At 57.8% G+C, this 13,374-nt stretch overlaps 1 protein-coding gene across 4 annotated transcripts in view; it reads left to right on the forward strand.

The window, feature by feature from the left end:
• Nucleotides 1-13,062, forward strand: part of KDM4B (lysine demethylase 4B) — a 156,180-nt gene extending 143,118 nt beyond the window's left edge. For 3 of the 4 annotated variants that reach the window (XM_019653433.1, XM_019653435.1, XM_019653436.1), the window contains 10 exons: nt 684-862; nt 2,383-2,602; nt 4,109-4,185; nt 4,492-4,547; nt 4,672-4,780; nt 8,449-8,634; nt 8,712-8,876; nt 9,257-9,376; nt 9,645-9,737; nt 10,901-13,062. In XM_019653433.1, coding sequence (XP_019508978.1) covers nt 684-862; nt 2,383-2,602; nt 4,109-4,185; nt 4,492-4,547; nt 4,672-4,780; nt 8,449-8,634; nt 8,712-8,876; nt 9,257-9,376; nt 9,645-9,737; nt 10,901-11,077 — 1,382 coding nt within the window. In that variant the 3' untranslated portion in view covers nt 11,078-13,062. The remainder of the gene's footprint in view (nt 1-683; nt 863-2,382; nt 2,603-4,108; nt 4,186-4,491; nt 4,548-4,671; nt 4,781-8,448; nt 8,635-8,711; nt 8,877-9,256; nt 9,377-9,644; nt 9,738-10,900) is intronic. The other variant, XM_019653434.1, reaches the window with a different exon arrangement.
• The last annotated feature ends 312 nt before the right edge of the window (nt 13,063-13,374 follow it).

The following is a 13,374-nucleotide window of genomic DNA, read 5'->3' on the forward strand; positions in this document are numbered from 1 at the left end:
AAGATGCACATGGAATTTGAAAATTGTCCGGATGGCTTCTTTCATTCTGAATCTAACTTGAGGGCTAGGGCGAAGAGGGTTCTAGAAGCACCACCAGGAATGGAAGCGGTCCCAAGGGAGACCAGACGTGCCCGAGGCCCCTCTACAGGGGGGCCTTGGCCTTACAGTCAGAAAGGCTGTTGTATCAGCTGTGCTGGCCCAGCTGCTGTGAAGGTTGGGGCCTCAGGAGTGAGCACCCCACTTCTCAGGGCAGGCTCCCAGGGAGCACTGAACCTCCTTCACTCAGGAAATGCAGCAATGGGACATGGGGGGGTGGGGCTGATAACTGAAGCTGGAAGGGGCCAGGTGGTGACAGGCTGGGGTGGGAGACACATTTAGTGGCCTCCACTGCATCTCAGTAGGATTTTGGGGTATCAGTGCCTCCTCTCTGACTTGCAGCTTTGCTCCTCTTTTGGCTCCTTTGAGCTCTGGGAGTCGACATGTGACCAGCCAAGGTCTGACCCAGCCTGTCGCCTGCCCCAGACGGAACCAGGGGCCCCCCTCTGCAGAGAGGCTCAGGGGCCATGGAAGTGGAGACCTGTCACCATGAATGCTTGTGGCAGTAACACCTGTTAGGGAGAGGCAGGCTCCTCAGACACAAATTAACCATGCTGATATTTCTCTCCCCACACTCTCTACTCTAGAAGCCTTCCCTTTCTCTGGGGAGGAGGACATGAGTGACCCTGAGGCCTTGAGGTTCCTGCTGTCCCTGCAGTGGAAGAACAAGGCGGCCAGCTTCCAGGCCGAGAGGAAGTTCAATGCAGTGGCCGCCCTGACTGAACCCTACTGCGCCATCTGCACTCTCTTCTACCCATACAGCCAGGTGACGCAGGGCCTCGCAGGGCCACATGGGGCCGGGGCAGTGTCTGCTCCTACAGGCACCAGCCTTTGCTCTGCCTGAAGGGAACTCTGGGACCGGTGATGGGGACGAAGAATCTATTGCTGTAGAAGCCACAGTGGGATCAGCTGAGAGCCTGGAGGCCGGGGGTGGGACAGGCAGGGACGGGACAGCCACAGTGTGACAGACAGGAACCCTTGGCGGTACAGGGCATGCTGGAGCCCCCCCTGTGAGGGCTGTAGGGAGAGGGCCCAGTTTCTGAGTTTTATCTGAAGGTGACTTGTCAATGAGCACAAAAATGGGACATCTGACAGAGGGGTGGGGAGACAACATGGAGATGTCATTGTCCTCAGAAAGCTCCTCAGCATGTCCTGGGTGACGCAGGCTGGGGGCCCAGAGGGGGTGGCTTGTGACCGGCCGAGTCCCAGAGGCAGGCTGGGACCAAGGCAAAGACCTCATATGGCCCTGCTGGGGCACCAACACCTCTGAGCCAGGCACCCAGCGTCCTATACGTTCCAGACCAGGCACCTGTCTGTCCTGTGTTTCCCAAGTTGGGAGCTGGGCCTCTGCCTGCACTCTGCCCTGTGCCATCAGCTGCCAGGTACTGCCCACTTTTCCGCTTAACCTCACTTTCTCCCCTTGTGGCCCTCCCCGCACCCTGACCAGTGCCTGTCTTTCAGCCTTCTCTTCTGGTTCAGGCTTCCCTCCCATTCCTGTTAGCGCCTCACTGTGGCCAGACTGGGCGTTTGGGAGGCCACTCTGGTCATGTACTCCCTGGCTGGAGACTCCGCCAGGCTCCCCACAGCCCCCTGCCTGGCCACATGTCCCCACCCCACGGCCTTCCTCAGCTGTGACATCTCCCATCCTCCCCTACCCCACACAGCAGCAGTGTTTTCGGTGATGTCCCCCAGGGTCTCCCACCCACCCAGCCCCCTGCCTTGCCGGACAGATTTCTGTTCATTCTTTAAGTCCACTCATCTGCCACCTTTTCCAGGAAGCCTTCCCAGACCTGCTGTCTCCAGGTTGGCTCTGGGATAGCCCCCTAGGCTGCCCTGCCCTCCTCTGCCCTTGCTTATTGGCCTCTGTGTTAATCAGTCCCTGGACTGTGAGTTTCCTGGAGGACAGGGCCACGTCTCACTTGCCTTTGTGGGTCCCCTGTTCCTAGTCTAGTTCCCGGCGCTTTCCACACACTAGCTGAGCTGCCCCCGAGGTCTGTGTCCTGTGACCCCCGTGTACAGGATCTGACTATTGGGGGAAGCAGGGTGGGGGCTGGGAGGGTGGGGCGGGTGCCCTGGAGACACCCTCTGGGGCAGCTGCAGGTGTCCTGGTAGGAGGTAGCAGTGCAGTGGCTAGAGAGGTGGGAAGCAGGCTGGGGCTGTGTGGACATAGAAGCTGCGTGAGGGGTGGGTGGAGGGCAGCGGCAAGGACTGCCTCGCGTGGCCTGGTTTAACAATGTCAGGTGGCCCCAAGCTGGGCTCTCCACTAAAGGCACGCCCCTTCTTCAGTCCCTACAGACCGAAAAGGAGGCCCCCCAGGCCTCCCTTGGGGAGGGCTCCTCTGCACCACCTTCCAAAAGCGGCCAGAAGACACGGCCGCTGATCCCCGAGATGTGCTTCACCTCCAGCGCCGAGAACACGGAGCCGCTCCCTGCCAACTCCTACATCGGCGACGATGGGACCAGCCTGCTGATCACCTGTGCCAAGTGCTGCCTGCAGGTCCACGCCAGTGAGTGCGGGCTGAGCGACGGGCAGGCAGCCGCGGGGCTGCGGGCTCTGCAGGGCCCAGCCTCTGCTCACCATGTCTGGGGAGCAGGGAGCCCCTTCTACCTGGGCTGCTGCCTCGGGCTGTGTCCCCCCAGACCTGGCGCCGTGGGATGGGGTCTTGGCCTTCAGGGGCAGATGTCCTCCCTGCCCCCTGGCCAAGGTGGGCCTGCGTGGTCAGCCTCCTTCAGGACTGTTCTGCTGAGCCCTGCTCTGCCTCCAGGGCCTGGGAGGCAGCAGGAAGATTGGGTGCCCCTCAGGTACCATGACGGTTTTTAAACTCTGTGCTTTGCAGCCAGAGGGACACTAAAGCTGAGATTCTAGAGTGGCCTGGGAGTCTGATTTATCTCTGCCATCAGTGGCCACCCGCCCCCAGACCCTGAAGCCCAGACAGTAGCCCAAGATAGCAGAATGGATGTCTTCCCCTTTCTTGGGTGTGAGGGGCAGGGAATGGGAGACTGAGCTCCAGGAAGGAAGGACGGTCCTGGAGCCATTTAATTTCATGTGCCGCCTGCCCCTCCACAGAGGAAGGCAGCTGAAGGACTCTGTCCCTCTGTCCCCACAGAGGCTGCTCTGGGCTCCTTTTGTCTCCTGTCTGGGAGCCTGTTGGCTCGTTCTTGCTGGGCCTGGTGTGAGATGTGCTCTGGGCAGGCTCCTGGGGGATAACTCTGGACAGGCCTGCAGTCAGGGGGCGCAGAGGGAGAGGCGCTTTGCTCACTGACCTTGAGACGCAGAAGGCTCACACAGACGTCTTCCTTGAGTCCTGGCTCTGGAGGGGGGGGGAGCTTCCATTTCCTCCAGGAGCCAGCACCCCCCCCCCCGCACACCCAGCCCTGACCCTGACCCTGGCTGAGTGCCCTAGGGGGCAGAGAAGGGGGTCTAGTACAGGCTCCTGGGCACCTTGTTGTCCCTTGGAGCCTCCATAGGGACAGAGAGCCACCTTTCTGCTGCCCTGCTGGGCAGTGACCCCAGGGTGAGGCAGAGCCCCTCACCCTGGGGCATGACCCTCTGTCGGCACCCTCCTCAGTGCCATCTCCCCCTTTTTGAGCTATGACCACATTCTACAGCAAACTGCCTTGATGACCCAGCGCCTCTGACTTGGGCTTTCAAAAGTAATGGTTCTGCTGGAACACTTGGCCTGCCCACCCAGCCCCGCCACTCCAAACTCCAGTGTCCACGAGGCCCACTTTGCATGTCACACACCTTCTTGGTCACTTTCTCAGCAGAGCCTGAGTGAGGGGCAGCGAGGGGCCCAGGTTGAGCAGGCCCAGTGGGGGCTCCTGCAAGCAGGCCCTGCCCGCTTCCCAGCACCTGTTTTCAGACCTTTCTCCCGCTCCATGTGCAGTGGCCTGGGTTGAGGTAGAAAGGGCAATGAGAGCAATTACCCTCAGTGCTGAGGTTGGATTCCAGAAGGTTCTGTTAAGTTCTGGTGCAGCCACGGTGACAGATGCATCCCTCTGCTGCCTTCCAGGTTGTTACGGCATCCGACCCGAGCTGGTCAACGAAGGCTGGACGTGTTCCCGGTGTACGGCCCACGCCTGGACTGCGGTAACGCACCCCTGCAGCTGGGGTGGTGCTCTGAGAACTGTCCAGCCCCATGGGGGAGCCAGGCCTAGGCCCCAGGCTTGTGATCCCTAAGGGTGACCCTGGGCTGGTAGCCTCACCTCCCTGGGTCTTGGTTTCATCTCCTCAGTGGTGAGGGGGTGGAGCCCAACGCACTACCAGCCCATCCCTGCGGTGGCCGTTAGTTTGAAATGTAAGGATTGCAGGCAGGGGATGGACCAGGTCCTGGAGCAGTGTGGGGGCAGCCCTGCCCCATGCACCCCTCACCCTGCGCTTGTCTGGTCCCTCTAGGAGTGCTGCCTGTGCAACCTCCGGGGAGGAGCCCTGCAGATGACAACCGACAAGAGGTGGGTGCAAGGGGCGCTGCTTGCACGCTTGGGTGTGTACAGCAGCATCACAGACAGGGGCAATGGCCACAGTGAGGTGACCCTGGGGGCAGGGCACACCCATGACCCCTGACCCTCCCCCCAGGTGGATCCACGTGATCTGCGCGATCGCAGTACCGGAAGTGCGGTTCCTGAACGTGATGGAGCGCCACCCTGTGGACATCAGCGCCATCCCGGAGCAGCGGTGGAAGCTGGTTGGTCCCCTGGAGTCTTGCCCTGTGCGGCGGGCGGTGGGGTGGAGGGCGGCGGGGCAGCCAATGCCAGGAATCCAGACGCTACCCATTTCAGTTTGGCCACATCTATTCGTGAATAGGTCCCAAAGGCGCATGTACAAAAGTCAGAAGGCACAGAGGTCCCCAGAGAAAAGCAAGCCTCCCCTTGCGGGCACAGTGGGCTTCTAGCTCCCTGATCTCTGTGCAGAGATGCCCTTCGAACACTTTGCACATACTAGGGGCCAGTTCCTACCTTTTTCATAAGCAGAAGCCACATGCACTCTGCCCTGTACTTTTCTCATTATCTAATGGGCCCCTTTTTTAAAACAAAAAAATTCTGGTAAAAACACTTAACATGAGATAGTCCCTCTGAACAGATTTTTAAGTGCACAATACAGTATTTTGTTAACTATAGGCACTGCATTGTATGGCAGAGCTCTAAAATATACCCAGCGTGTGTAACTGAGATCGTCCCTGTTACTAGCAACTCCCGGTCCTCCAGCCCCACCCCTCTCGTCTCCTTCTCAGAGTCTGACTGTTGTGTGGCCCTCATATCAGTGGACTCCTGCAGCTTGTCCTTCCGCGTCTGCCTTCTCTCACTGAGCGTAACGCCCTCAGGGTCCACCTGTGTCGTCTCAAACAGCAGGATTTCCTTCTTTCTCATGGCTAAATAATATTCCATTGTGTGGATGAACCACGGCTTCTTCACCCAGTCATCTGCCAGAGGACATGGGTTCTTTCCATGTTCTGGCCAGTAAGCGCCACAGTGAACGGGCTGCAGATACCTCTTCAATGCCCTGTTTTCATTTCCTTTGCATATATATCCAGAAGTAGAGTTGCTGGGGCACGTGTCTCTTCTTAATTTTTTGAGGAACCTCCATATTGTTCTCCATAGTGGCTGCACCAGTTGACATCCCACAGCAGTACAGGACGGTCCCATTTTTGCACGTCCTCGCCAGCACTTGTTACCTCTCATCTTGATGATTGCCTGTGATGAGACCTCCTCGTGATTTTGATGTGCATTTCTCTGGTGATCAGTGGTCTCGAGCACTTCTTCATGTACCTGTGGGCCACCTATGTGTCTTCTTTAGAGAAATGTCTATGCAGGTCCTTCGCCCATTTTTAAATTAGGTTGTGTGTTTTCTGTTGAATTTTTGGCCCCTCTTGGTGCAGGTAGATCTCCCCCCTCTAAGGAGTATGTGGCCATCCTCGACTGGCGTGCTCTCGCTGATAATGGTCACCCCTGGGGAGCATCAATAACCATGTACAAGAGCTGGCTTCCATTCCCAGCTTGGCCACCGGCCAACACTGTGACTCCACACCTCTCTATGCTTCAGCCTTGCTATCTGTAAGGGTCCCCTGCGTGGTACGCGTTAACTGGGCCTCACTGGAAAGCACCGATCATGCTGTCTGAGCACCAGCACCTGCCCTCAGGTTCATGATTGCTGTGAGTTTGTGGCAGCCTTACTGGGGATGCGTCCCCACTCAGGGATGTGGCAGTAGCAGCTCTGACAGGGAGGAGTTGCATAGCACCTGGGGGCTGGGCCCTTAACCGGCGCATCTGACGGCATCCTGGCTGCTTTTCCTGCCCCTTTTATTTCCCAGCTGCCTGGGCCAGTAGGGGGTATTGACACTCCTCCAGGCCCACGGAGGGCAAGAGGCAGAGAAATCGGTCTGCGGGCAGTGGGCCTGCTGGGAAGTCTTGTGGGAAGGAACAGAGACACTCAGCCTCGAGCCCGCGGGGGCAACGCCACCAGGCAGGGCTGAGTGGGCACTGGCGGGAGCCTGTGGGGTCGGGGGCTTTGCTCCTGGAGCACTGGGGGCCAGTGCCAGCCCGGCCAGGCACAGACAGCCCATCAGGCAGGGGCTGACGGCCTGCAGGTGGTCACTGGCGTGAAAGGCTTCATCATTCAGGTGGAATGATGGTGCGGCACACGGCCCGTGATCCATCCTCCCCCCAGACGCTTTATGGATCATCTGACATTTCCAGCTTGCAGCCTCTTCATTACCAGCACTTGTAACGATGAATTAAAAATCCTTTTACACGAGGCTCGCTTGTACTGCCTAATGGACCCGCGTAAGGAAGCCAGCGGTTAACTCCTGCTTTCCCAGCTGCCCACCCACCTTCCCGGGGTCACACACAGGCCTCAGGCTCATGGACAGTCACTTCTGGTCACTGTCCATCCATCTATCTGCAGGACTTTTCTGGATGCAGGGTCCTGGTGAATGGGGGCCGGCCCCACCTGTCTGGTGACCTGAGCCATGCGTTCACCCCCTCCCTAGGCTGGGCTGGGTCCTGGAAAAACCCAGACACTGGACATGCCCCGTGCTGGGCTCCTGACAAGTGGCACGTTGGGGGCCTGGCCCACAGTCCTCATGATTCAGAAACCCAGAATATTGAGCTGCCGCCCATGGTGGGAAATGACTCGTGCTGAGCGTCATGCTTGGCTGGCAGATTTCTTCTGGGCCCCTGCGGTGGGGCAGGTGACGTGTGCTCGAGAGAGAGTGTGCACTGCTGGCTTCAAGGAAGGACCACTCCTTCTGGGGCCTGGGGCGGCTGTGCTTACCCCTGCTCTGCGGAAGGCCCTTAATGTGAAGATTAACGCCTGCAGAGCGTGTTGTATGTCAGTGCCCGGCCCGCAGGCCGGCGGGAGAATTAGGTATTGACAGTTTAATAATGAGATCTCATTGCCATCGACTGGCTCGGCGGCGCCCTTGGCCATGGTGCTTATCTGGCTTTTGAACATGGTTTACAGAGCGAAAAAAGTCGCTTATTAAATGCCCAGAGTGACAGGCTTCCGCGGGCCTGGAAACTGTTGAGCTGGGAGCGTGGGAGTGGCCCTGGATGCTGACACCTCAGGAGCAGGTCACCTGGGGCAGGGGGGGCATTTCCACCACACGGACCCCCTGACTGGCGTGAAAGAACTTGTCAGATGCTCCTCCTTATGAAGGAGGTTAGCCTGCGATGCCTTGTCTTCAGAACTCTTGATAAAATTTGCTGTTTTAAAGTGAGCAATTCAGTGGCGTTTTTATATTCACAGAGTTAGACAACTATCACTTATAATTCTAGAACTTTTCCACCACCCCAAAAGACACCCTCTCCCCATCAACAGTCATTCCCCATCTTCCTCCCCAGCCCTTGGCAACCACGAAACCACTTCCTGTCTCTGTGGACTTGCCTGGTCTGGACATTTCATGTAAATGGAATCACACACTGAGTGGCCTTGTGTGTCTGGCTTCTCTCACTGAGCACCGTGTGTTCAAGGTCCATCCACGTTGTAGCAAGTTTTGGTGCTTCATGCTTTTTGGGGGCTAAATTGTATTTCACTGTGTGGCTCTTTGGTGCCTGTTCCAGGCAGCTCTGCAGAGAGGGGGAGCATAGAAGAATCCTGGGTGTTGGCAGGGAGCCACAGGTCAGGTTGGTGGGCCTGCAGACCCAGCCCGGGGTGGTTTGGGGGGCTGTCTGCCATGGTCAAGATTTCTGGCCAAGTCAGTTCCCCAGGCTTTTCCTAGGGTGCCTCCAGCCAAGGCCAGTCTGCTGGGGTCTGCCTGTCAGCCCTGGCTCTCGGGGTTCACTCCAGGTGGGAGGGCTCCCAGCCCCTGGGTCAGAGGTGCTGGCCAGAGCCCCATGGTCTCTCATGGTCCCCCAGAAATGCGTGTACTGCCGAAAGCGGATGAAGAAGGTGTCTGGCGCCTGCATCCAGTGCTCCTGCGAGCATTGCTCCACCTCCTTCCACGTGACCTGTGCCCATGCCGCCGGGGTGCTCATGGAACCTGACGACTGGCCCTACGTCGTCTCCATCACCTGCTTCAAGCACAAGTCGGGGGGCCACACCGTGAGTGCCCGGCCCTCCCTTCTGCTCCCTCCCATTGCCACCTGCCCTTGTTCTGATGCATCTCTCTCGGCCCCCAGGTTCAGTTCCTGAGGGCCGTGTCCCTAGGCCAGGTGGTCATCACCAAGAACCGCAACGGGCTTTACTACCGGTGCCGTGTCATCGGCACCACTACGCAGACCTTCTACGAAGTCAACTTTGATGACGGGTCCTACAGTGACAACCTTTACCCAGAGAGCATCACTGTGAGCTTCGGGCAGGCACGGGGCGGGGGCTACCATTAGGAAGCCCAGTCTCTCACATGGGTCACCTGGGACCCTGCTGGACAGGTCCAGTTCCTAGGCCACCTGCAGGGGAAGCAGAAGCAGAGCAGAAAGCATTGTCAGTCTAGAGCCTACAGCAGGGACCCCCAACACACCTGATCCTATCTGTTTGCTCAGTTTGCCTTCAGAGTTCAGGCAGAGAGCACCACTGACCTTGCAGCAAACGTCTCTCAGATGGGAGCTTTGTTACCATTAAAGCACTGGCAGCATGGCATAGGGAGGTTCTAAGCCCAACAGAGGCCACAGGCGCCCGTGCCTAGGGCCCCGCTGCCTCACCTCCTGCCACGTTCTTCCCTCCACAGAGCAGAGACTGTGCCCGGCTGGGACCTCCACCCGAGGGGGAGTTTGTTGAACTCCGGTGGACTGATGGCAACATCTACAAGGCCAAGTTCATTTCCTCTGTGACCAGTCACATCTATCAGGTGAGCAGGACCCTGTCTTCCAGATACAGGACGCAGGCGAGGCCTTGCAGGCTGGGTTGGGGCTCTCGCACATGCCTGTTGGGGACTAATCAACCTTTGCCCCCCTAACTTAGTAGGTCAGGGGCTTGTTATATTTTTAAGCTGGAAGGGTCCTCCGATTGTCTGATACTTTCTGCAGCAGTGGCCACCATGGGTGATGGGATCTCAGCAAAGATGGGGGGGCCAGTGGAGCTGAGGCACTACCCCTGACAACTGTGCCACTTTGCAGGTGGAGTTTGAGGACGGGTCCCAGCTGACGGTCAAGCGTGGTGACATCTTCACTCTGGACGAGGAGCTGCCCAAGAGGGTCCGGTCGCGGCTGGTAAGTGGCCAAGCCAGGCCGAGGCTGTGCCCCAGAAGCCCTCAGTGGTCCTCCAGGACATGGCCTTGACCTCCCCGCCTTGGCCCTTGCTCCCACTGGGGGCAGCTGAGGGCAGCTCCCAGGAACTGCCTGCTCTGTAGCAGGTGGGGGCAGGCTGGAGGGCTGGCCCTTCCCCGTGACAGCCCAGCAGGAGATAAACCTGCACCGGCAGGCCTGCCAGGCGCGTTGTGACGCATCCAGCGCCAGCACACAAAACCTGAGCTCCAGGGTTGGCGGTGCAAAAAGAAATGCTTTTCCAAAGCTCATCCCTTTTCAAAGGGAACAATGAGTCCCGGAGGCGGGAAGTGACTGCCGTTTTTCCTGGCTAGTTACGGTTTTCTTTCTTTCTGTGTTAATCCAAAGACCAGGTTTTGAGGAGCAGGCGGTGAATGAGCTTAAAGTAAGAGTGGTGGGGGTCGCACAGCTGACCTCAGACGCCAGGCTCCCTTGGGGAAGGACAGGAGTTGCCAGACAGACAAGCAGCCGCACGCATTCCCTCCTTCTGCATGGCACAGCTGTTCCCCACAGCTGCCATGTGGTGGGACAGACCAGGCCAGCCACCCGCACTTCTAGGGGGCTCGTGACTGGGGTATAGAGATTGTGCCCACCTGGGAAACTTGCACACAGGATTGGGGGTTTGCACAGAAACAGGAATGCTGAGAGGTCACCCCAGTGACTGGCTGGCCCTCTTGGAAGGTCATTGGCTGAGGGACAGTGGCCCAGGATCCTTGGACCCAAGCAGGGTGGGCATTTGCTCCAACCAGGTGCCCAAATGGAGCCCCTATTTCAGTTCGTTCGGGCTGCTAGACTGGGCAGTGTAAACAACAAAGCCTATTTCTCACAGTCCTGGAGGCTGGAAGTCCAAGGTCAAGGCATTGGCAGATCTGGTGTCCTCACGGGGGGTGGGAAGCAAGTGTGCACTTTCTGGGGGCCCCTTATATAAGGGCACTAATCCCATTCATGAGGGTCCCACCCTCATGACCTCATCCCCTCCCAAAGGCCCCAGCTCCTAACATCATCACATTGGTGGGTAGAGCTTCAGGATAGGAATTTGGGGGGACACAAACTTTCAGGCCGTAGCACCCCTTTCTGCACTAACCCCTGTGCTGTCTGGTCTTCTGCAGTCAGTCAGCACGGGGGCACCGCAGGAAAGTGTCTTCTTGGGAGAGGAGGTGAAGGCCGCCAAGCGCCCACGGGTGGGCACCCCGCACGCCCCCGAAGACTCGGGGCGGAACCCGGACTACCTGGCCTTCATGGAGAGCCTCCTGCAGGCACAGTGCCGTCCCGGAGCCCCCTTCTAGGACAGCTGGCCACCCGGCCACCCCTCAGCCCAGCAAGGCAGGCGACGGCGGGCCCTGGCGTTTGCTTGCTGTGAATTCCTGTCCTCGCCTCCCCAGCCCCCAGAGGCTACCTCCGTGCTCTGCAAGGACAGGAGCGAGCAGGACGCCAGCACGCGGCCCCCAGACTCAGGGAGCAGGGCCACACGGGCTCTGTGGGGCCGGCTGGGGCTCGCGCCATCCCCACTACTCAGATTCGTAAACCACGTAAGCTCTTCTTCTCGAAAAGGTGCTACTGCGTTGCCTGCTCCTGAGCAGCCTTTGAGATTGTGACTTCTGTACATAAATCACCTTTGTGAGGTTCTTTCTATAAATACCTATTGTTTAAAAAAAACTCAAGAAAAAAAGGAAAACAAAGAAAAGGAAAAAAATCCCCAAAGTTGTTTTCTAGATTTGTGGCTTTAAAAACAAAACGTTCTTTATCTCAGAACCGAAACACACTGAGGGAGACAAAAGCATCTCGTTTTTTTGTTTGTTGTTGTTTTAGAATCTTACTTGTCTGTGAGCAGGCAGGGATGTGTGGTGAGGCCTGGAGGTGCTGGGGCCTCGGGCAGGACGCCCAGCCCTAGGGACACCCTGTCACTCCAACCCCTCACTCCACTCTCTGCCCAACTTCATGAAGGTCTGGGTGGCTGGCACTTCTTCTCTGGTCCCCACCAACACCGTTCCTCTTGTCGCTGGACAGGAGGAGGGACAGGCGGAGGCTGACTGTACCCTTTGGTGGCTGAGCGCTGGCCATGGGGGTCTAGGACCCTCCCTCCTGTCTGCGAGCCTTTGCAAATAAACAGTCTCTTTCCTGGTTTGTTCCATCTTTTGCTTCTTCCCCTGTGAGAACCATTCCACAGCTGAGGCCTCAGGTGACGGAGTGTCCCCAGTGCCACTCAGGCCTTCCTTGGCCTGCTCAGGGGGAGGGAGCCCCATGAGTGGGTGACGTCCTGCGGCCACAGGAGCAGATGGGCACATGGCGACCCAGGGAGGGAGGACACGGAGCTGAGACAGGTCTCCCAGGTGGCCCAAGTCCAGCTGTTTCCCTACTCAGGCCTGCGTCCGCAGGCTTCCAGGTGTCCCTGCTTTGGCCGCAGCCCTGTGTTATAAGGGGGTTCTTCCTAGGACCCCGAGGGCCTGGCAGCGTTCTGAGTCATGTTTGCGACCATGGATTTATGTGTCTGAGAGAGAGCAAGCCAGAGGGGGCATCGCTGCTTTCAACTTGAAGGAAATCTGCCCCTTAAGAGTTGTGGGTTGAATTTAGGAGAGAGAAAAAATGTGCTGCTCATGGGCTTGGGAAGGAGACAGCCCAGTTCAGCCTGCCCGCTTTCTCCATCTCCGCTGTCCCCGGCTCTCCCCTGCAGAGGGATTGAGAGCATAATTTGCTTGTATAAAAATTCAAAAAAAAAAAAAGTGTTCTAACAGTGGCCAGGCCAGAGAGAACTATTTAAGGAAAATGGAGAGAATGTAAATGAGCCGAGAATCTTTAATTTCCTTGCTGGGGGGGGAGCGCAGGTGCCCGGCGTGGGCAGGGGCGGGAGGTACTGAGGGGAACCAGCCGAAATGCGGGTCTCCCACTGCATGCAGCAGCCCCGCCTGGTGGTACCGTCACTGTATTCATATGTAGTTTGAAAATGCTATTTATATTGTAAAGAGAATAAAAAGAAGTGGGCAGACGCCCCCGAGGCCCTCGAGGTCCAAGGGGTAGTCAGCCCTGGGCGGGGTCTCTGGGTCTCACCGTCTTTTTGGGTTCTGGGATGACTTGTGTAGACAGGCCATGGCACAGCAAAAGCAAAACGCACATTTCCCCACAAAGATATATCTGTGTCTATGTGCAAAGACAAAAAACAAAACCCACCCACCCTGATTTTTTCCCACCTGAGATTAAGGATGCTGTATTTTTGCCTAATTTCCCCGCCTCTAGGTTTATAATGAATTAAAGGCTCGTGAGCGCTGCGATTACAGGTCCGTGTGGTTGGCGTGTCTTCATTTCTGATCGGTGCCAGGGAGGTGGGACAGCGGCTTCCTCCAGGGGTGCCTACTGGGACAGAACAGACCTGGGGCCTCCCCAGGGTGTGGGGCTAGGTGGCCCACAGCCCGGCCCCTTGGCCTGGCTCCCAACCCCCACGGCGGAATACGGTCCCTTTCTGAGCTGGACGTCTATAGCTTGTATCTGCATAGGCCCCTCCCCAGAGGCTGTCCAGTCCCCATCTCGGGCAACCCAGTGGCACAGGTGGGTCCCTTCTGCAAGACAATCAAGGTGGGACCCTCTGTCT

Source organism: Hipposideros armiger, unplaced genomic scaffold (assembly GCF_001890085.2).
Source record: "Hipposideros armiger isolate ML-2016 unplaced genomic scaffold, ASM189008v1 scaffold_202, whole genome shotgun sequence".
NCBI classification, from domain to species: domain Eukaryota; kingdom Metazoa; phylum Chordata; class Mammalia; order Chiroptera; family Hipposideridae; genus Hipposideros; species Hipposideros armiger.